The sequence below is a fragment of the Mustela putorius genome, unplaced genomic scaffold, assembly GCF_011764305.1.
Source record: "Mustela putorius furo isolate JIRA1106 unplaced genomic scaffold, ASM1176430v1.1 tig00000580_pilon_pilon_pilon, whole genome shotgun sequence".
NCBI lineage: Eukaryota > Metazoa > Chordata > Mammalia > Carnivora > Mustelidae > Mustela > Mustela putorius.
Genome location: NW_025421423.1, coordinates 1,470,797 through 1,493,993, shown reverse-complemented (window position 1 = coordinate 1,493,993; position 23,197 = coordinate 1,470,797). Strand labels below are relative to the sequence as shown.

General features: G+C 47.2%; 1 protein-coding gene and 1 long non-coding RNA gene across 5 annotated transcripts in view; one reads left to right on the top strand and one right to left on the bottom strand.

Moving 5' to 3' along the window:
• Positions 1-2,535, top strand: part of PAX5 (paired box 5) — a 195,206-nt gene extending 192,671 nt beyond the window's left edge. For all 4 annotated transcript variants that reach the window (XM_045081578.1, XM_004747607.3, XM_013053781.2 and 1 more), the window contains one exon: positions 1-2,535. In XM_045081578.1, the coding sequence (XP_044937513.1) occupies positions 1-293 (293 nt within the window). In that variant the 3' untranslated portion in view covers positions 294-2,535.
• On the bottom strand, positions 336-20,284 carry LOC106005349. The gene is made up of 3 exons (XR_006607181.1): positions 20,170-20,284; positions 4,459-4,583; positions 336-450 (listed from the first exon to the last, which is right to left on the bottom strand). It is a non-coding gene; the product is annotated as an uncharacterized LOC106005349 (long non-coding RNA).
• Between the last annotated feature and the right edge of the window lie 2,913 nt (positions 20,285-23,197).

Here is a 23,197-nt window from a genome sequence, read left to right as displayed (position 1 = left end):
GGCTACACTTCTTCTTCACCTCCTGCCTTTCGCTGAAGACGGGAGCCCAGCAAGATGGGAGACGTGCTTCAGCTTGTCAGGCCAGTCACTGTTGCGGACGGGCCTCCCCAGTCCCTACCCCTCCCTCCTCACCCTGGGCTCTTGCAGACTGTTTGGGCTTTGAAGGTGGGTTGGATAGAACAGTTGGGAGTGGTGGGAGTGGACGGACTGATGGCTTTGAGAGGGGTCTTTCCTGTGGGGGGGGGGGGGGAGGGAAAGTGCCCCAGATGTGGCCACAGGGCACTGAGGGGTAAAATCCCTTTATGAGAAGTCATAGCCCAGAGCAACTGCCCTACCTTTGGGAGCCTCTGGTACCAGCTTCTCTCCTTCTGGATGACATTTCAGCTAGATTTTAGCTCCAAGCCATGGGGAGCAAATCTTAAAAACAAACCAAGCACTCCTGACAAACACCTAGAAACAAGACACGTCTGAGACACAGCTGCCCCGAGGGTAGAGAGAAAGCCAGGCCCCTGGATCGGCCAGGCCCAAGCTAGAGCGGATGGACACCCACAGGGCTCTGGGCTATACCAGCTCCTGGGAGGCCCCGCTAAGAAGCTGGCTTTGCGGCCGTGGCCCTGTCACCCATCTAGGAGCCTGCCTTTGATGGTTTCCAGGCACGCACATCGGTGCTCCTGGAGAATTTATTCCTTTAGTTCTTTTGGCCTCGGAGAGGTCCAAGGCAAGTACATTTCTTAAAAGGTAACAAAACATAATCGGAAAGTTGGACAGTCAGGCCATGACTCCTAGCCTGCAGTCTGCCCCACCTCCCAGCAGCCCCTTCAGCCCCTTGTCCCCTGCCAGACCCCTTACCTCAGGATTCCCTCTTGCATATTCATGGTGGAGCCACAGTGCTGATCTGCACTTCCCCACTGTCAGCTTGCCGCTGCATCTCCAGAGTGGCGGCCAGGTCCCGAGGGGCTGCCAGAGAGGACTGGAAGCAAGTCCCCGGCCTGCCCGCTCTCCTAGGAGGGGTATGCAGCTTCTGGGTTGTGGGCTGCCTGCCAGGAGCAGCCAGGCACCAGACTTTCTTTCCTTTGCTGTGATTTCTCGACACGGGGTCCCATTCCTGGGCCACCCCCCACCCCAGGATCCAAGGAGACCTCAGGGTCACGTCCCTGCCAATCTAGAGTTTCAGTCCATCTGTTCCCAGGGATCCCATTTAGCCCAAGTCTGAGCTGGGGGTAAATGTAACCACCACGCAGTAAGTCTAGATATGCTCCTTCCTATATCTTAGACCTCTGAGCAGCACAAGGAGAAAACATAACTCTTTATTTACTGAGGAAATCGTTACGAATTCTAAAACAGTCCATCTCAGGTAGTACATTTGGCGTGTGGGCAGGACAAGGCAGGCAGGAATTCCACCTTTCAGCTCTAGACAGTTCTGAGCATGGCTGGGGAAAGAAGTGTGTGCAACAGCAGGGGGCGGGTTAGATGGGGAGTCAGGCACCCCCTCGCCTGGCTCTTAAGGCCTGGCTGCAAGAGGTCAAGCTGAGCCTCACCCACCCCAACCACAGGCCCACCCATTCCTACAACAATGGCCATGGGGCCACCCGCATCCCCAAAATCACCACGCATAAGGCCATGTCCCTCATCTTCTCTAAAAGCACCATTAAGAACAAGTGATTTTGGATGATGGATTTTTGATTTACAAATGGTGCATTTCCCTTGGAGTGGAACAGAAAGGAAACCACTTAATGGCTCCCTTATTTTCAAGCATGAATACATTTTAATGAAACTATTTTATTGTATTTGAGGAAATGGAGAGTTGAACATTCCAACCAATCAATAGCCAATTAATTGCTATAAAGCTAAAAATAAATAAGTCCTGAGTCTTTCTGAAATGCCCTGCAAAACTCAGAGCCTCCGGATAAGGCCCTCCCCTCCATATGTGTGCATGTGAGTGTGCACACACACACGCACACGTACACCCGTGCATCTCAGACACTTGAAACTCAGACCTGGTGCTGAGTCTCCTCATGCCAATTCTTGCCTGCTCTCCTTGCCTTTGGTCAGAGATGGTGAGCAGATCTGGCAGCAGCCTATCCTGGGGCTCAGGGTGAGGCATGCCCATCCCCTGGCCCCACGCTACCAGATCAATGAGGGGGGTAGAGTGGGCAGTGGAGGCCCCCTGGTTGCCCCCACCCCACCCCCTGCCGCTGGACCTCCAAGTCTGGGCCAAGGGTGGAAATCTGATTTGGGTTTTGCCCTGACTCTTGCTGACAGATGCTGCCCTGGTTGTTCACCCTCTAGTGGCCTTTGGACATTGAGTATTTATAGAAATAAATGCAGATTACATTGCAAGTGGAACTCTTTGCCAGGAAGACACATGGATTTAGCTTCTCATTCTTTGAGACAGTTGACTTTGTCTTAGGGTCTGACCTTCCAGCATCAAAGAAATACATATCTACTGTATCCGCCAAAGTTTGTGATGCCTGCATAGACGCTACTTGTTAAAAAAAAAAAAAAAAGTACAAAAAAAAAGTACAAAGCCCCCCACAATTGAATTGCCTTTGAAAGTGGGAGACGATCTGTCTCCAACAGATTGAAAAAAAAAAATGCTTCTTAAAAATGTGTATGTTTTGTATTTTTTTTTCTAGTAGAAAATAACTGACTTGAAATATTGGTGGTTTTTTTTCTTAGTGACGTGTGTTGCTTTTGTGTGTAATAATATTTGAATGTAATTACAGCAGTGCCAATTTGCCAAAGATGTCGGACATATTTTTCTTTTGTTGGGAGGAGGGCAGGGGCTGGGGGTGGGACTTGGGAGAAAACAGGGGTGGGGTTTTGGTTTTTTACTTTTTTTTTCCTCGTCAAACCTGAAATTTGTGGTTTTATTCTAAGTTAAATGGTTTATTGCAACACTTTTATTTTAGATTAGTTGGAGAAACTTGCAATAAGATTGGCGTAGTTTTAATATCTGTGTGTCTTTTCATGAGTGACTGTTACTTGTGAAGAATTGATTTTATGTAACCTTTATGTGAGATAATTATTTGTAAATATTTGCCATAATTTTATTGGTTCCTAAAATAAAAGTAATTTTTTAAGTTCAGAAAAAGAATTTGATTTCGTTTGTCTTTACAACTTCATAGATGGTGTTTGACAACTTTGACAGAGCCACGTGGGGCCATGGGGAATTTTTCTGGCTCTCCTGATGGAATTAAGGTCAGACAAATCCATGTACCTATAGCAGCGTGGAGTGGTGTTGGACCCTGGCCTGGGCAGAGCAGGAAGGGCCCTGGGCGGGCAAGCTGGCAGCCTGTGGGGCTGGCCGGAGCCCCGCCCTGGAGGGGACACCTAGCTCTGACACTCAGTGGCTGGAGAACCTTGGCGAGTTCTGTCCCTCCACTTCATTTGCTCCCAAACAGTAACACCCACCTTGTTTATTCATTCAACAAATAATGTTTAAGCAGGTCCCCTGTCCCCAGCACTGGGGACACAGCAGTGAACAGGGCTACCAAGGACCCTAGTGACACGAAACTCACAATCTAGTTGGTTCTTGTGAGGTAACGTTAACACACACTGAATGTGTGTTTAGTGATGGTGTGCACACGCACACGTGCTCTTAACCTGGATCTTAAAACTGCCTGAAATAAAAAATGTCTGGGTGTTACCCACACACCTCTAACATGCAGGCTTTGCTCAGGAGCCCACCAGACCAGGAGACCTTGTCTTGGGCTCCAAAGCCACAGGCCCGACCCAGCGAAGGCTCGGAACCTGAGAATCCACAGTCCTTCTGTGGAAGGTGCCCTGTCCCTACACCTGCAAAGCAGAGCCATTCTGAGTGCACGGGAGCCCAGGAGTGGCTTTCCATCAGGGGCAGTTGCAGAGCTGAGCCCTGCCCCTGCTGGGCGGTGTCAGTCTGCAAGGGCAGGCAGGGACCGCTGCGCCCCTTGGCACAGTGTGTGCGACGCAGTAATTGCCAGAGATGGAGTGGGTGAGTGACCGCGTGGGGGCCGTGGGCTGCGACTCATTCATATTTAATAAAGCCGGCCATGCAACCTCCATTCATTTTGGCAATGGATGGTGACGAAGGTGATTCCTGAGGGAGAGAGACGTGCTGGTGCAGCGGAGCGCTGGCCCAGCGCCTTTCTTCCCCAGGCTCATGGCTTAGAGGCACGAACTTCAAGGAGAAGTGGCAGCATTTTGGAACTGAAAATGGGACCATCTGGTGAGGCAGAGCAGACATCGCCGTCCCTGATGCCCTCGTTTCCAGCTCCCTGGGATAGAGGACCCCAGCCTGCCCTCCTTGGGTGTGGGCCACTCAGTATCTGCCATAGCCCGGGTGTGAATGGAGGCAGAAGGGAGGTCGACGCAAGGCCTCCAGCAAGAGGGGTGGAAATGCCAGCCTGGAATCCGCTCTAGCAGCCTCCGGCACCTCCGACCTCAGTGGCTGTCACAAAGAGGATGAGAGGGACATACCTGAGGTCTGCTATAGGAGACTTTCACCTTAGGCCCATCCTTCACTCAAACGCCTGCTGGAACCAGGCCCGGTGCTAGGTGCTGGGTGCGGTGGTGATCTGTGGGGGAATGAGGCTGCCGTAGGGCTGTGAAAAAGGCAGGACAAAGATTCCTAAGAGCCTGGGTTGGGTGGCCAGTTTGCTGATGTAAGCAGTCTCTTAACTTCTAGAAGCCTTGGTTTTTTTCATCCATACAATGGGTATAAACCTTATAACATTTATTTCAATGATCTTGTGAGGAATACATGCACTGTGGGAATTTTTTTCCCCAAATGGCCAATATGAGTTTTGCCAAGAGATCTTCTCAGCTGTAAGAAGCCAAAATTTTACATCCAAAGGTCAAACTCTAGTTGGAAACTTCTCTGAGCCAGGCTCAGTACTGAATGCATGACGAGGGTTGCCATAGCCTAATATGTCTCAGGAAAATTCATATATGGCAACTTAATCCCCAATGTGATGGTATTTAGGAGGAGAGAACTTTGGGAGGAGGTTAGGTCTTGAGGTGGAACACTCGCAAATGGTCTTATAAGAGACCCTGGGGAGTTTTCTTATCTCTCTACCATATGGGAACATAGGAGACAGGCCTTAGGTAGAAACCAAATCTGCCGATCCCCTGACCTTGGACCCCAGCCTCCAGAACTGTGAGAAATAAACGTTTGTTGTTCAAGCCACCTAATCTATGGTATTTTTGTCATAGCAGCTGGAAAGGAGTGAGACAAAGGTAGAATGCAGAAATGAACCATCAAGGAGCCTACCAAAGCCCCAAGAAGATCTTTACCTCACACCTTTTACTCAGATAAGCCCCTGGTGGATTAAACAGTTATTTTTTTTTTTTTTTTTAAGCAGGCGCCATGCCCAATGTGGGGCTTGAACTCAGAACCCTGAGATCAAGAATCTCATACTCTACCAACTGAGCCAGGGAGGCGCCCCTAAGAGGTTACTTTTTCAATTTTTAATAAAACTAGTGGTGTTTATAGATGAATATATTCACACCTCTATATGGAATGTGACTTTGTAAGCTTAAAGATATGGAATAGCCTCAAAGGAAAAGATAGACTTTTGACTGCTTAATTTTTTTTAAACTTTAAATGTACAAAAAAAAAAGTTAACAATAACAAAAATGGACAAATAATGTGGAAAAATAAACCCATGAAACATGAAGAGGTGCACTGCCTTAATATGTGAAGATTTTGTATGCAACGATATGCAAAATACTACTGTCCCCATTAAAGAAATGCATAAAGAACGTGCATGACCACTCACACATGAAGACATACGAAATACAAGTGCAACCTGAGATTAAAAACAACAGGAGTCAGTTTCACAACCACCTCTTTTTAAAATACCCCATTCTGGTGAGGGTATGAAGCAACGGCCACTCCTCTAGGCTGCCACCAGCTGGGCCATCTGACCACCCGAGGCCCCAGGGACACCTGGAGGAGCAGGTACTCTGAAGCAATGGTTCAGGGATCCTGCACCCACGCCTGCACACCCCCAGGTCTGTGGTTTTCCCACTGGCCTGGATGCTTGCAGCCACAGGATGGCATCGACAGCCCAGGTCAAGTGAGAAACATGGTGTCTTGAGCCCAGCACTGTCATCAGGAAGGGCACGCAAGCGGCGGAGTTTCCCACATTATCCACAAACATGTGTAAATATCACGACGGCTCGTAATGTAACCAGGAAAATCACTTCCCATTGTTTCCCCTTCAGTGATATTTTCTGCTTGGCTGAGTTTGCTTAGCACACTGGAAAGGCCAACTCATCAGTTCTTGTTGTTAATCAAGAGCAGTAATTGTCCGAGTTCAAAGCCTCCTGACTTAGAGTCTGCTGAATAGGATAACAAGTTCCAAAAATGCTAAGTAGTAGTTTCTATAAATGGGACTTTTTAATAGGAAAGGCCCCTGAAGAGGGTTTGGGGAAAAAACCTTTCTGTGAAATGGAATTCAAACATTGTGCAGACTTTATAGAGCATGGCAGATAAATGTCTAAAACTCCTAGAAGGTTCTAAAAGCAGGGACAATGTAGACACAGACTAATTTCCTCATTTCCTCTGTGAACTTGTGTATTGGTTAAGGCAATGCCAGCTGATGTAACAAACATACCCCATAACTTAAATGTCTAAACACAAAAGAATATGTCTTTTGCTCAAATAATTGTTAAATGTGGGCATTCCTGGTCGGCAGGCAGCATTCTACAAAGTGACTCAGGGATCTTGGTCCCTTTTATCATTTGGCTCTGCCAGCTTCAACTTGAAGCCTCCAAAGTTATCTTGCTTGTTTGCATCAAGCCTGCAAAAAAGGCACAAACGCGGAGGATCAGCCTTGAGAGGATTTCATGGGCAGGGCTGGAAATGGCAGACATCATTTTCACTCACATGCTATTAGCCAGAACTCAATCTCGTGGCCACGGGCCGAGAGATGTAGTCTACCTGCGTGCTGAAGAGAAAGAGGAAATGGGTCTGGGGATAGCTAACCAAGCTGGAACTTTACAACACCATGAATGGTGAAGAATTTCAGTCTCAGCTTTATTCAGTTCTTTCCTACCCAACTCTGGGGCAGTGAAGGACAAATAGGCTGAAGCTGAAGAATGGCACGAGTTCTGCCCTCCCTGCTCCTCACTCCTGCCCTCCCCTCAGTTGAATTCAACCTGATACCAGGCTGGTGAACAAGTACATTCCCGGCCCGGAGGAACTGAAGGAGTCCCACAGCTTATCATCTGCAGCTTTGCTCCTGGTCCACTCTGATCTTCTGTCCTGCTTCTAAATATAAGACTCTTTGGGTTGGGTTTTGATCAATAATACCTCTTAGCATTTATTGAGCACTGTTTACCAGCTGCTGAGACTTGATGGAATTTTTCCTGCTGTCCCAGAACTGCACAGCCAAGACCCAAAGTTGAAACCGGCAGTTCTTGGAGTCTCTAAGAGTTGGGTCCTGTCACCTTCTGCAGTGCTACCTGAGAGATGACAATTCAGAGAACAGACCTGACCACCCAGTGACTCCCCCTGTCTTCACCCATCCACCTTAAATATAAGAAGACTGAGAGAAAAAAAGTGGTCAGCTTGGGCAAAATGCAAGTTCAGAAGTCCCGAGGGCAGAGCTATTGCTTCTTGTCTCCAAAGCTAAGGGAAGGTGGCTTTAAGAGCAAGAAGGGAAGACTGGAATTTCACTCCTGTATGGCCTGCAGATTTGATGACCTGTCCTTGTGTTTACTGAAGCAGGGAAAGGAGACCAGGCAGAAACACGGGTAAGCCCTATGGGTTGTGGGGCACCAGAGTTGCATACCACCTTTACACCATCCTGCTAGAACCCCACCCCAAAGACCCTTCCCCCTGGTGAGACATCTGAAAGCTAGAGACTATGCGGTGGTGACAGTAGTCTTTGGTGGGGCTGGGGGACAGAGAAGACGCAGAGGAAGATTTCCCACAGCCAGAAACAGTGTGCAGGAGTTGGGGAGGGGAGGCACATGGGATTACCACACAAAGGTAAAGGTAAGGAGACCCTGCGGATGTTATGAAAGTCCCTAATCAGTTGACTTTAAGTTAATCAAAGGGGAGATTGCCCTGGCGAGCCTGACATAAGCAGATGATTTCTTTAAGACTATCTAGAGGTCAGAGAAGTAGATGCCCTGCTTTTTTTGGCCTTGAAGATGCAGAGAGTCATGTTGTAGAGAGGGCCATGTGGCAGGGAATGGTGAGCAGCCTCTAGGGGCTGAGGGTGTCGGTTGTATAACCACAAAGATCAAATTCTGCCAACAATCAGTGTACTTGGAAAAGGACCCCAAGCCTTAAATGAAATTGAAGCCCCAGCCAATACTGGATTTCAGTCTTGGGAGACCTCAAGGAGAGGACCAAGCTAAGTCACACCAAACTCCTCATCCGCAGAAACTGGGATATAAGAAGATTCTGTGGTTTTAAGCCACTGAGTTTGTGGTAATTTGTTATGCAGCAATAGAGAACCAATCCAGTTTTTCTTTAGGCTATGGAACCAGAGAAAGATCTAGTCTACTCAGAGGGATGAGGGTAGACTATCAGCTTTGAGCTATGTTTGAGACTAATGTTTCAAAAAGAACAGAGTATTAAGTTCCAGAATGAAACAGCTTTGGTTTACGAGAAATCATTTGTATTATCTAGTAAATGATGGTATTTACTAGAAAGTTCTAAAATGGGACCGTGAGGTCAATAAAGATCCTGCTGCCCTACCAGAAAAGGGAGAGGATAGTTGTTTTTTTTTTTTTTTTTAAGATTTTATTTATTTATTTGACAGACAGAAATCACAAGTAGGCAGAGGCAGGCAGAGAGAGAGGAGGAAGCAGGCTCCCTGCCAAGCAGAGAGCCTGATGTGGGGCTTGATCCCAGGACCCTGGGATCATGACCCGAGCCGAAGGCAGAGGTTTTTTTTTTTTTTTTTTTTTTTAGATTTTATTTATTTATCAGAGAGGGTGGGGGGAGAGAGCGAGCACAGGCAGACAGAATGGCAGGCAGAGGCAGAGGGAGAAGCAGGCTCCCCGCTGAGCAAGGAGCCCGATGTGGGACTCAATCCCAGGACGCTGGGATCATGACCTGAGCCGAAGGCAGCTGCTTAACCAACTGAGCAACCCAGGCGTCCCCGAAGGCAGAGGTTTTAACCCACTGAGCTACCCAGGTGCCCCGGGAGATGATAGTTCTATATAGCACAGCTGGGGGAGCTGGGAAAGAGTTAAATCATGTTTATGCCTCCTTAATAAATTGATTCCACATGCATTATCGCATGAACTCCTTACGACATTAACCCAGTGAGATAAGTACACTTATTACCATCCTTTTACAGGTAAGGAAGGTAAGGCAAGGAGAGCTCAAATATCTTGCCCCAGCTCACACAGCTGGTGAACAGTGGGGTCAAAACACAAAGCCAGGCTGTGTGACCCCAGAGCAGAGTCTCTAGAGTCCCTGCACTCTGCAGTGGGCTGAGCTTGTGAGTACTTAAGGCCCTGAACCAGAAACAGTGAAGTCCTCATGGAGATGCCAAGAGGATTTTCTTCTTCCTCATAAGAGAAGCACTGGCTGGGTGGTACCTTTGGGCACAGTTCCCAGAGTTCCCTTCCCCTATCGTGCCTCACCTCAACACTCCTTGGGTTCAACTGAATGTAGAATCCAGGAAAAACTAAACATCCAGTAAAAATCATCAATCAGCTGGCGTTTCTGGGAATTCAGATGAATTGCCAGTTGTTTTCTCCCTTTACTTCAGACAGTAAATGCTCCTTGATCTCTGCTCCAGGCCAGGGTCTTGTCTGGGCACAGGGGATGGAAACAGAGATGAATGGAATATGATCCCTGCCCTCAGGGAGCTCCCCCTCTGGGGGTGAGGAGTCCAGCCACAGCAGGACAGTTGTTGTAGGAGCAAGCAGCATCTGCAAGGCATTGTGGGACACACAGGAACGGCAAGCTGGCATGGGATGTGGTACCAGCCATCAGCACCTTTGCTGAGCAGTTAGGATGAGCCTGCTCCCTGGGTATAGTTGCCATAGCCCTGCGAGGACGGCCTATCTCTTCCCTCTTTCCTGCAGAAACAGGTTCAGGGGGTGGCATGTTTGTTGTTTTTCTCCCTCTCCATGGAGAGATTAAGCTATTTGGGGAGGACGAAGGCACCCCACCATTGAGACACTGAAAGAGGAGCCAGATGTCCATTTGGCAATACTGAAAATATTCCTCTGATAGTGACCACCAGACTGGGGGCCTCTAAGGTATAAAATGGTATTTCCTTCATTTTTAGATTTTTGCATTAGAAAAAGATAACACATACATGTGTGAAAAAAAATTCAGAGCAAAAAAGGGCAGTTGAGTCTCATTCCCACCCCAACCCTAAGGCCCCTAGTTCTTTCCCAGGACTACAGTCTCTTCTAATTCTTTCCAATAATTTATGCATATAGAGTATGTGTATATGTGGATATACACATAGATCTTTATTTTTCTTTATTTTTAGCTAGAGAGTCTAGTTTTTTGATAAAATTTCCTTTTGAAAGAGTCCAATGTTTTCTTGCAAAGCTAGAAAGAATAGAAAAAATTTAAAAACTCTTTAGTATTTATTTTACTACCCACGATAGAATAAATAAGCTCTGAATGCCTAAAAAACCCAGAATAACAGTAGCTTAAATAAGCAGAAGATTACCCTCTCTCACATATGAAGTCTGGAGGCTGCTGATCAGGGCTGCTAGGGCAACTTGGCTGCAGGAGACCCACAGGAACCTCCTTTTAGTCCCTCATCCACAAGGTCCAAGATGGCAGCATCAGGATTCCAGGGAGCAGAATAAAGGGCACAAACAAAAGGGAAGCAGCTCTCTTAAGTGATGTTCCAGGAACCTGTTACCTGGCACTTCTGGTCCAAGATACGGCCTATATCCCACTGGCCACAGCTAAATCACACAGTCACATCTGGTTGCAAGGGAAACTGGGGAATGAGATCTTTATACTGAGTGGCCCTATTTGTCCAGCTACAAATTCTGTTACCACGGGAAGAGGGGAGAGTGGACACTGGAACATAAGCAGCCATTTCTGCCACACTACCTTACCTATAGCACTCTGCCTGGTTCAGAGTACAGATTCCTTCCTTTATTCATTTAACTAGTCCATACGGAGCAAGTGTTTCTTGAACTGAACTGAAGGCAGATGGAAGATATGGCCAACTTGTATGAGGATAGCAGAGGACAGAGTTTCTGCTTCAGAAACTCAAGAGGGACCAGCTGAGACCACGAGAGAACGGTCATCTTCCTGCCTGATTGCTGTCACACCCGTGTCAGAAGGTCCTTACCTGGGGCTCAGCCTCTCCATCGGCACAGTGCTCTCCAGCACACGCTCTCCAACCCTTCCATCTCAATGTCTCCATGATTCTAAGTGAATCAGAGGCAAAGGACCAAGTACTGACTATGAAGACTCAGGGTCAAAGATGAGAGATTAGAGAGACTGAGGGCTCCTTGGGTCTAGTCTCACCTGGGGTAATCTTTATCTTTCAAAAGGTCTGAAGTCCTCAGACAGTTGATCCTGTGTAGCCAGTGAGCTGGATCTCAATCAACACTGGTACCCACCCAAGTACTGGTGGCCACAATGAGGTACCTGTCAATGGAAATTACCCCCAAGTCAAAGAAGCATCAGGCTGCCACGGCAGCAGAGTGCCTGTCAACAGAAGGTGTCTGGGGGAAACTATCAAAAACAGTGGCTGGGGGGGGGGCAGTCCATGAAGGACAAACCATGGGGGAGGGGGGCTTCTGCAAAGAGAAACCTGTGTGCCTGATCCAGGAAGCTTTATTTGGAGGAAGAATGATGCAGGATGAAAACGAACCAAAGGATGTCATTATTTAGTCTTCAAATGGTTTGGAGATATTCCACAGCAAATACCCTAAAAACTAAGAGATTTTTCAAGAAATCTTGAGACATTGCCTCATCAGTAACAAACTGGCTTAGGGAAAGGGAAACCCAAGGTGAGGATACATAAACACTTTTTTTGAACAGAATATTGTAACATTATCTAAACATTATCTAATTCTCTACGGTCTGTGGTTAACTGGCTTTAGTTAATATTTGATAGTCACTGGGGAGAATTCCTTGTGAGGAAGATGTTAAGCCATTTGGAACCAAAGCACAGGAAAACTCCTGGGCTACTTAGAGGTTTGTGATGAATCAAGTGAACTTCAGTGGGGGGAAAGGACAGACTACAGATTTGGGGGAGCAGAAGGCACAGCCCAGGAGCTACATGCAGATTACAGCTGCCGGGGGACTCCCCAGGAATTGAACCTATCGAGGAATTTTTCAAGTAGAGACTATGCTTATGGAATGTCTGACCAATCGCAGCTCTGGGTGTGTGAACACATTTAGAGCAACTCCAGAATGAAGAAGGGAGGCCAGCTGAGCCTTGCTGTCCATGGTCCTGAAGCATCCTTCAGCCCTCCACTGGCCAACAGTTGCTTCTCCTTTCCCCGGGACACTAGGCTTTCTATCTAACTTCCCCAGGCAATTCTAAACCTGGTGAGGATTTTAATTTTCTATCTTATTGAAAAATGTGTGGTTTATACACTGTCGCAGAACAAATAGAATTGGGATTTATGTTTCACAACTTACATGGTTTGTTTGAGCTTTTTCTATATGTCTTCGGCAGTCCTATCACATTTCTGACAGTTACATTTTTTTTTTCTTTCTGGGAAGTTGGGGAGAAGCAGAGAACATGTTTTTCTCCTTTCTTCACTGACCTTTACTTGGGAGTATTTGTGTGTCATCTATGGATTTATCCATGTGTGTCTCTTGTGAGAGAATATTTGCATGTAAGCACCCAGAGCGTGGGGTTGTATGTTTGAAGGTGATGTGCCGGGCTCCAGTGTGTGTGCATGTATGTATTAAATGTAGCATATGTGTTTGGTTGTGTTTTTGTTATGTGGCTGTGGTGGTGGTGATGGTGTACAATAGAAACAATTAGCCAATTAATTAGATGTTATTCCAATTCAGATGTCATTAGTAACCAAACCTTTCTCTTCACAGTGTCACGCACTGATGTGTACTGGGCCTGCCAGCCATTGGGAGGAGTTGAATTATTCTCCATGCCCCAAATTCCATGTGTTTTTAATTAATTTCACATTGTGTGTTTGCAAGGACAGCATTTAATTAAATAGGTAAAGAAAATACTCTCAGTTATTAATTGAGATACATTTCTTCACTTTGTGCTGCAGAGTCTTCACCGGGAAGTGCTGTTAAACAGGACATTAATCCCAATACTTTAACTAATTCCTTTCTCGTTATTAAAGCAGATTTACAACTTTGGAGTCAGGATGTTGGTGTGGGTTTTTTGTTTATTTGTTTGTTTTTCCTAGAAAATTCATCTGTATCCTAGAATCAGCCTCTAGCTCAATGTAAATTCAGTGTGGAATTTAGTCAGTTATTAAGTGGATTTAAGTGGCTGAACCCTGGTGTAATCTGACCAGCAATGCATGAAGGAAAGAGTTGGAGGTGTAAAAAATGTCAAATAGCTTTCTCAGATGCATTAAACTATTAATAAAGATAAAACGATCTTTATGTTTGGGGTTTACAACATCTCTTTTATGATATTGAGAAGCCACTTTGATTCACGACTCGTTGGCTTCAAGGTCTGCTGTCATTATTCAGAAGGTGTCAGGAAGAAAACAGAGACAAGCCGATCAGCAGGGAGAGAGGTGAGAAGAGAAACAGTTTAGGACTTCCCGGGGCTGGGCTGGGCTGAGCAGGGAGAGGTACTAGTGAAGGGATGATGTACAAGGCAGCTGGCACCCATGTCCCTGCCCTGGGGCACCCTCTCCACTTTAGCCAGAGGCCTGTTTGCTTGAGGCCCTTCTGGGGAGGTCCTGGCCTCTCTGAAGAGGGGCTGGGCTCTGGCAATGTTGAGGAGTATGGGGGTATTCTCCATATGTCCCATACCCTGACTCCTACCAAGTCATCCCCCCACCTTTTTTTCCCTCTTCCCTGCTCTGTATCCCAAGAGGTTAATCTCTATGGACAACATGCAGACCCCTGGGGCCCTCTGGGGGGCCCCAGTCAGACACTAGAGGGAGAGAAGAGTAGGAGGCCAGAGGGTTCATCCCCAGCCCTTCCTTGCCTCACCCCCACTCTGTGGTGACTGCTTTCTGTTTACATCTTCTTTCAGCCCCTCTTCAATGGGTTCCTATTTTCTCCAGCTTCTGGAACAATGTTCCCTCCCCCTTGCCCTTCAGGCCTTAGGGTGGGACAGCTCTCCATCCCATGCTGGTCTCCCTAGTCTGCTCACAGCTCTGCAGAGTAAACCCTCCTCAGTTGAACCCTCTTGAGTGGGCTAACCATTTTCTCCTAGACCCTGACTGATTTGGGAGTCCCCCCAGAGAATCAGACTCTGGCCCTTCTGGAGCTGGGCACAGTCAGCAGGATGTGGGAGAGGGAGCCAGAAAGGAGGAGCCTTGGCATAACGCATCTGTTGCTCAAGGAATGTTGGTGCACAGCTGCCTCTGTCCAAGGTGGCTCAGGCATGGCACTCCCTTTGCTCCCCCTCCTCTTTCAACGAACACTGGCTGGGCAGCGGCCAGGGCTGGGTCCAGTGCAAGGGAGGCCCTGCCCTTATGGAGTGTGCAGTCCAGTGCGGGATGCAAGCAAGAGTTCGAGCACAGGCATGAAGTGCTAGTGCAGGCGGGTTTGGGGCTCTGAGGTGCTCTAAGGTGCACACAAGACAGACACTAGGCAGAAGGGCCCTGGGAGAGCAGATTTCTTAGATGGAAGGAATATCTAAATAAAGAATTAGAAGGATGAGAACGATGTCTGAGAGAAGGAGCTGGGGGAGAGGCCACAGAGAGTGTGGCATGAAAAACAGCATGCACCAAACCCCAGGGGCTGAGAGAGGGCTCCAAGCTTTTGACAAGGGCCAAGCATGCAGGAAGCAGCACGTAGACAAAGGAGGTGCAGCCAGAAGGAAAGCTGGAGGGTGGGCAGTGGTAGGTCAGGGAGCCTTCCTTTCCCCTGTCTTCACCCCAAGCCCGAGAAAGGGCTTCAGCCTTCCTTCTGAGGGCCATGAGAGCCTTCAGAACAGGCAGAAAGCCAGGTTTACCTTTTGAAAAGGGCCCTCAGTCTACCAGATAAAGAACAGAAATGACTGGACACTGGGGGATCCCATCAAAGGAACCAAGGTGAGGGGGCTTGGCAGGGGAATGGAGAAAAGTGGGCCCACCTGATTCAATCTGAAACCCCCCTTTCCAGAGCGGGGCCCAGAGAAGGTCAGACCTTGCTCAGGTCACACAGGGAGACACTAGCCCAGGGTGACAAAATCAGAGCTGGAGGGAGCAGCCAAAGTCTGGAAGCCACCTTGTCCTGGGAAGAAGACCACTTGGGGAGAGGTTTCAGGGGCAGACTCTGGGGCCCTGGCCACCCACATGTTTCCTTGCAGGGTGGGTGGTCTTTGAACCAGAGGAACCCCACCCTGGCAGGACCTGGCCCATCACCTAGGTACACCCTGGGCACCTCGGCCCAGTGCCAGGGGCTTGGCACTGGTGACTGGTGCTTCCCACTGAAATCATGTGAATATTAAGCTAATCAAAGCCTTGCCTGGAAAGGGATGGGGCTGGGAAGGCGGCCCTAACGAGCTGCGTGTCACTCCCTCCACCCTGCGCGTCTTGCGCTGTCCCATTTGTCTGGCTGTAATCTACATTTCAAATGATTACATGGGAAGCTGAAGTGGTAGTGACAAGGATAAACGAAGCTTGTTAAACTAATAGCTGCACTAATGCCCAAATATGTGAACTTCCCGACGCAGGCCGCATCCCAGCCTGGCGGAGCTGTCAGCCCCGCTCCCCCGGGCTCCGCCGCCAGCCGCGGCCACATGATGAATGGCCCTGTCGACCAAACTCATCCGGGGCCCAATTAAACAGGCAGAAATGAACTGGAGCCGTCAGGCAGCCAGGGAGGGGGGGAGGCAAGGAGGGGGTAGGCTGAGCCAGATGAGGGGGGTGGGGGGGTAGTTAAACCTTACACAGACTGGGAGAAACGGAGAGGGGGGGTGGAGTGGGCAGGGACTCGGGGTGGGGAGAGAGAGAGAGAGCAGCCTGGGAGAAGAGAGGGCCAGAGACCTGAGAAAAAGAAAGGCAGCTACAAAGAGAAGAGATGCTCCGGTGGGAGGGGGATGAGAGACAGGCAGAGACCCACAGAGACAGAGGCAGAGAGGGGCACCTAGAGACACAGAGATACACGTACACAGAGAAAGGCAGAGACAGAGGGGACAGTGGCACAGCAGGGAGGGCAGAGTAATGGGGGAGGGGGCCGTGGGGGAGGGGAGCTGCAGAGGAGAGGGCCAGAAGAGAAAATATGTCCTGGCAAGTGGGGAAGTCGTTCTGTCAGAAAATGGTCATTTAATGGTTTGCCGAGCCCGCGACAGATATGTCATCTGAGGCGGCTCAGCAGCAGTCCCAGGGCATTTCATTTATTAATTACCAGTTTCCAGCCAGCTCCCTCCGTCCCCTGCCTCACGCCCATCATCAGCCCAGACCCCTGGCTGGAGGCCCCACAGGCACCTCGGCCCATTTTCCAGAGGAAGCAGCCAAGGCCAGAGAGGGGCAGGAGGCCAAAGCCTAGGTCCACAGGCTCCAGATGGAGGGCTCAGGCCACCCACCAGGGTGTGTGGCCTTCCCAACCATGCCTGTCCCCCAACCTCCCTCCCCACCCACACTGGACTGACCCTCCAGGACCAAGGGTGGGGAACCCACCCCTCCCCCTCCCCTACAACCACCTGAAGCAAAGCAGGGAGGGCAGGAAGGACAGTCTCTCCTTTTCTTCAATATATACTACACTTCTATTTCATAAATATAATCACATATCGCTTATACAATCATTTTTTTTCCTTTTATTTAAACTCATTCTTATAGCCCTCTCATTCGATCTTCCCCCTCTCACCAGTTCCTAGGCCTTTTAAATGGCTAAATTCTTTAAATTTTGACCCAAGGAACTAGTCCCCATTCTTAATCAGAGGCAAATGCTAATATTCTCTAGAGTCGCCCCTTGCAGATGAGAACTGCTTCACCAGGAGTGTTCAGTAAAACAGGAATGCACACTCACATATTGTGTTGGTGTGAGCCCTGCCTGCCCGCTGGCAGCTGCACACCTGTGCACCTGCCTGCCTTTCCTCTCCCTCAGCCTCCACGCTCTTTCCACACTGGCTTGGGTCTCCTTGTACCCAGAGAGTTGAGAGCGTCTCAGGATGCTCAAGAATCTTCTCAGGGCACCTGGGTGGCTCAGTGGGTTAAGTCTCTGCCTTCGGCTCAAGTCATGATCTCAGGGTCCTGGGATCGAACCCTGGGATCAAGCCCCACATCAGACTCTCTGCTCAGCAGGGAGCCTGCTCCCCCCGCCCCCACCGCCTGCTGCCTACTTGTGATCTCTGTCATATAAATAAATTAAAAAAAAAAAAAAAAGAATCTTCCCAAAGGAAGAAAGGCACTGAAATCCCTGTTCAGAAATGATGGCTCCAGCTAGAATCAGACAACTTCTCTCTGTCAGACATCCGGGGCAGGTAAGACATTACTGCAGCCTCCAGGCTGGCATGGATCTGGGAAGCCAGTCTGAACCTCCCACCTCACTACTGTGGAATCTCCTGGAATCTCCAGAGGGCCACCCAGAAACTTCACATGCCCTAGGCCTACCAATGAACTCAGGGCAGGTGCCCACCCCAGCCAATGGCACCTGCAGCCTCCGTCCTCTGATTTGGGCACCATCCTCCAGCTACGGGGTCACCAAATGCCTCTTGGTCAGCCTTTCCGTCTTCCCCCATCAACTCCACAGCATGGACATCCATCATCTCTCCCCTGGGGTTTAGGCACCAGCTTGGCCCTACTGTCCTCCATATCATAGTTTGGGGGCCTTTCTAATGGACCAATTTTCTCTCTCGCCTAAGATCCTTCAGAAGTATCTCCTAGTCCTCAGGGAAGAATTCAGACTCCATTTTGATCTTTAAGTGCTGCCTTCTTTTGCCTCTCATCTCCTGCTCCTGCCGCTTCCTTGCTCAGTGCTCAGGCCATCCTGAGCTTTTTGTGACAGGGAGACTCTCCTCTGCCACTGGGACTTGTAGCAAGCTGTCAGGGCAAACCGTACTCTGGAGGGGTCCAAGGGCGGAAGTGTGCCATGCAGGGGTAGTGTGCAGCCGGGGCTGGAGAAGTCCTCTCTGGGCTGCTAGGAAGGGGCCTCCAGCATAGGATGGCAGACCTGGCACAAGGACCTTCAGGATCTTCTAGCCCAGGGTCTCTGTAACTCTGTGTATCTGCTTCTCAGAAACTATATTCAGGTAAATGCCCTCTTTGTGAGCCCCTGTTGGGGGGCAGGCAGGGCCAGGGCTACAGGAACATGGAATTTTCATTCATTCTTAACCCCAGCCCAAGCCTCTCTGTCCTCAGAGAGCAACTTGTCAGGGCAGAAGCCACGTGCTCACTGTTGAGGCTTCCTGTGCTTGTGGGGCCCAATGGGTATCCCCTGCAGAGTGATTTAAGAGAAGATGACAGTGCAAGAGTGGGCTGCAGTCCATGAGCTCTACCAGCAGACATCATGCCTCTCATTGTCAAGATGGGTAAACTGAGGTCCAGAGAGAGGAAATCTAAAATCACAGAGTGAGCTGTGAGCAGGCCCAGAGACAGAGCTCAGGTGACCTGCCCTCCTTCTGAGGCTCTTTCCCCCAAAATAACAGCACCACCTAACCCTTGACATCAAAACCCCTTGGAGGAACAACTAAACCCCTACTGAAAATAACTCTACAGCTTTCATTAATCTTGTCATGTGGAAACTATTGACCATGCCTGTTTTCCAAATCTCATTTAAATATGTACAATTAGTATTATGCTCTCCTTAAATGATCCAGTCTCCCAGATTTTTAGGAGGAATATAAACATCCTCATATGAGTGACTTGCCCTATGGTGGACAACCTGAGAAAAGAGCCGTATGGCTCTGGGTGATTTTTGTCAGCTCAGCTTTGCTTTCATTGGGGCTGTGCTCTCCTCCACTGTGTGTGATTTGGCTGGGGCTTCAATCAATCTCAGGGCAGTACCCTCTCTGTGGCAATAGTCACTGGTCCAAGAGATGTGCACATGACCCCTCCAGGCCAACCAGAGTGCTTCCCTGGGATTTATATACTGACATAGAAACTCCCTCTCTCTTCTGCAGTGTAAGACTAGGACTTTCAAAACGTCTTTTGTTCACCTGCATAAAGGAAGCCCAATTGCAATGATAGACGGAAACACACCCAAGAGGTAGAGAGAGAGAGAGAGAGAATCCTGATGACTTGGTTTAAGCCCTAGATTCAACCATACTTAAAGCCACTACAATCCCCTGAAGGTACCCAGTTCCATGGCTCAGTTACTTCTGTTTAGTCTTTATTTTAGACTGAATTAGGATTCTTTTCTTTGCACATTAATGAGCCCTAAAACTAATATAAGGCCCTTTCTCACATCAGCCTGTTTCACAACAGCTAGCACACACATAGCATCCTGCTCTGACCCATTTCGGGTATAGTGCTCATGGACATATTCTCTTGCCAGCAGGGACCTCCCAGCTTTAGGACCCTGTTTGCCCCATTCCCCTGCTCTCCTGTACCATCTCCTCAAGACTTTGGGGGTTTCTCTCTGTAGGTGGAGGAGAGTTGACCATTGGAACCCCTATCTGGGCTCCAGGGAGGTTAGGGACTCTGATATCCCTTTGGGTTACAGGCAAAGTTGTCTCCAGGGGAACAAAAGAGCCTCTCTCATTCAAGTTGTCTGATCTCATCACTGTCCTGTTCTAACACCTTCAGTGACTCTCCCCCAGCAGGGGAGGACCAAACTCCTTAGCCTTATTCAAGACTCTTCACAGTCTGCCCTAGATTTTTCACCCACTACCCTGTTGCCTCTGGGTCTTTGCTTATATTTTTTCCTTCTTCCACCCGTGAGGGTCCTTCCTTCCTGTCTTTCCAGGCCCAGTTTAAGCACTATCTCTTGTAAGCAGCCTTTCTCATTTCCCTAGTAATAATGAGAATTGTTCTGGGACCTCCTGTTGCATGTTATCTGTCTCTCTTTTGGAGGGCCATCATATAGTCTGTCTTATATTAAATGTATTATTTCTTTTACCTGTTGTTTCCCCTCCCCCAGCAGACCCTAGACTGGATAACTGTTAATTCATCCTTTAGGTCTCAACTCAAAGGACACGTTACTCAGAGAAGTCTTCCTTGGCTGTTCCTCCCTGACAAAGTCTATTCCTCTTGTTTTCTTGTCCTCATGGCACTCCAAAATCTTCTAGAGCAGCACCTATCAGAGATTACAATAAAATATCTATGACTGTAATTATTTGATAAATGTCTGTATCCCATTTGAATATACACTTCTATGACAGCTGAGACTTTGTTTTGTAGCTAGAATGGTACCTGGAATATATAAATATTAGTGGTATTAGTGCTAGTAGAATCAATGACTGAACAGGTAAATGAATGAATGGATGGATGAATGTCTTCCTTAGCCCCTTACAACTGGAAGCTCACTGGGATGGGGGACTATGTCGGTAATCTTTACATCCCTCTTAGTTCCTAGCATGTGGTCTGCAATAGGCAGTCAGTGAACATAAATTTAACCATCACCAGGTGTCTATTTTATGGGAGTTCCTGGGCTCTACCTATGGTGCTACAACATTAACCAGGAACCTAGGGTCTCAATCCAAACTGCGCCAACAATTGAAAAAATTTAACAACCATAGAGAACATTTCCCTAATTCAGGCACACTAAGGCTGCAGAAATTACTTGAAACAAGCTCCCTGCCCTTGGGGAACATACAGCACAGTTGTCCTGAGTGAGCTGTACTGACCCATCTCGTCTCCAGTGGAGTATGACATTGTTCTCAAGTTTTATTGCTACAAGATGGCCTTACTCAACTCCTCAGTAAACAGCATTACACAAACGCCATGCACACACATGCAAATCCAGAGTGGACAATAATACTAGGCATGTTAGAGTGTTTGATGGGATGGTCACTGGAAAGCAAGCCAGGAGCCAACTTTAAAAACAATATTTATTTATTACAATTGGCAGAGCAATGGAGAAAATTGCCATTTAGATAGGATTTTACATTTTGCAAAGCGTTTTATAATCAGCACAATTTTTCCCAACAACTCAAGAGGACAAGCTGTTTTTGCCATTCCTGTATGCAGGCAAGAAAGTAGTGTAGGAAAGTGAAGGGAAATGCGATGCTTCTACTTTACCAAGCACAAGTTAAAGGGAGAACCCTGACTTAACTGAATGCAAGCAAGCACCTTTTTTGAATGTATGGGATGTGCTGGGCACTAGGGATCTGGTTGTACACAAGGCCTACATAAGATTCTGTGCTTTGGCTCACTGCTGGTTTCTCTAGGGGTATGTGTCCTTTGTCTCACTGAAAGAAAAATAAAACAATGTATTTTCTTACATTGCCTCCGCCTATCAGTTTGTTTAGTCATCTCTCTTTTAATGTGTTATGCAAGTTGTATCAGTCAGGATAGGCTAGGTAATGCTGCTGTAACAAAAAAATTTCAGTGCCTTAAAACAATAAAATATTGTTTCTACCTCAAGCCGTATGTCCATTGTGGGTCAGTGGGAGTGGAGGGAAGGGGAAAGGGGGAGAAGTGGGGAGGCTCTGCTCATTGCAGACATTCAGAGCTCCAGACAGATGGAGTACCTTTCACCTGAAACATCATCGGTTAATGTGCTAGAGGGAAAAGAGAGTTCCGGAGACTCCTGCGTTAGTAGTAGTTCAATGCCCTGGTATAGAAGTGACACATATCATTTCAGCACTCACACATGGGCTGAAACCAGTCACACAGCCCCACCGAAACCATGAGGTACCAAAGAAATACAGTACTACCTTGTGTCCAGAAAGTGGAAAGACTAGGAGCACTTAGAAAACAGCTCTAAAAACTGCAGTGCAAATTAAATTTCATCCTATGACAAGAAAAAGGAGAGCAAAATTACTGAGTTTGTTCTTAAGTCTGGAAAAATACCACCCCTGTAAATAGAAGGGACTTTTGCAACTGATAATTTGTGCCTTTTTTTTTTTTAAGGAAGGCAAAAACCACTGACACATTTTCAAACACTGACTTTTACCAAAATTAAGAGGTTCAGAAGATGCATTAAAGGGAGAATATCTAGCTAATGCAGTAAGACAAGAAAAATAAATAAAAGGCATACAGATTGCAAAGAAAGAACTACATTTGTCTCTATTTGCCAATGACATGACTGTGTATGTAGGAGATTCTAAGGAATCTACAAAGAACAAACTACTAGAACTAATAAGTGAATTTAAGATATCACAGTATATAAAACTACTATGAAAATCAACTGCACATCTGTATATTAGGAATGAAAAATTAGAAAATTGTATTAAAAATAAATACCCTTTATAGCAGCATTCAAAAGCATCAAACAATTTAACAAAAGATGTGAAATATTTCTACACTGAAACTATAAAACAATACCAAAAGGAATCTAAAAGACCTAAATAAAATGTATAAATTAAAAACTGAATGAAAAAATCATGGATTGGAAGACTCAATGTTATTATAATGTCCATTTTCTTCAAATTGATGTAAGGATCCACTGTAATCAGATGATTACAGCAAGATGATTTTAAAATTTATTTGGAAAGGCAAAGGACCAATAAAAGAAAAACCATGAAAATGAATTACAAAATGAAAAGACTTAACCTACCAGGATTTTAAGATCTACTATAAAGTTATAAAAATCAGGGCACTTGAGTGGCTCCATGGGTTGAGCCTATGCCTTCAGCCAGGATCATGATCTCAGAGTCCTGGGATCGAGCCCCACATCGGGACTCTCTACTCAGCAGGGAGTCTGTTTCCCCCTCTCTCTCTGCCTGCCTCTCTGACTACTTGTGATCTCTCTCTCTCTGTTAAATAAATAAAATCTTTTTTAAAAAGCTATAAAATCTTTTTTAAAAAGCTATAAAAATCAAAATTGTGTGGTTTTGGTGAAAGGACAGACAGATAAATCCATGGAACAGAAGATTCAGAGATAGGTTCACACATATATTATCATTTGATTTTTAACAAAGATGCCAAAGCAATAAAAGGGGGAAAGGGAAAAGTCTTTGACACATGGTGCTGAAACAAATGAATATTCATATGAAAAACAAAGAATCTTGACCCTGTGTCACACTTTATACAAAATACATTTAAGGTGGACGATAGACTGAAAAGT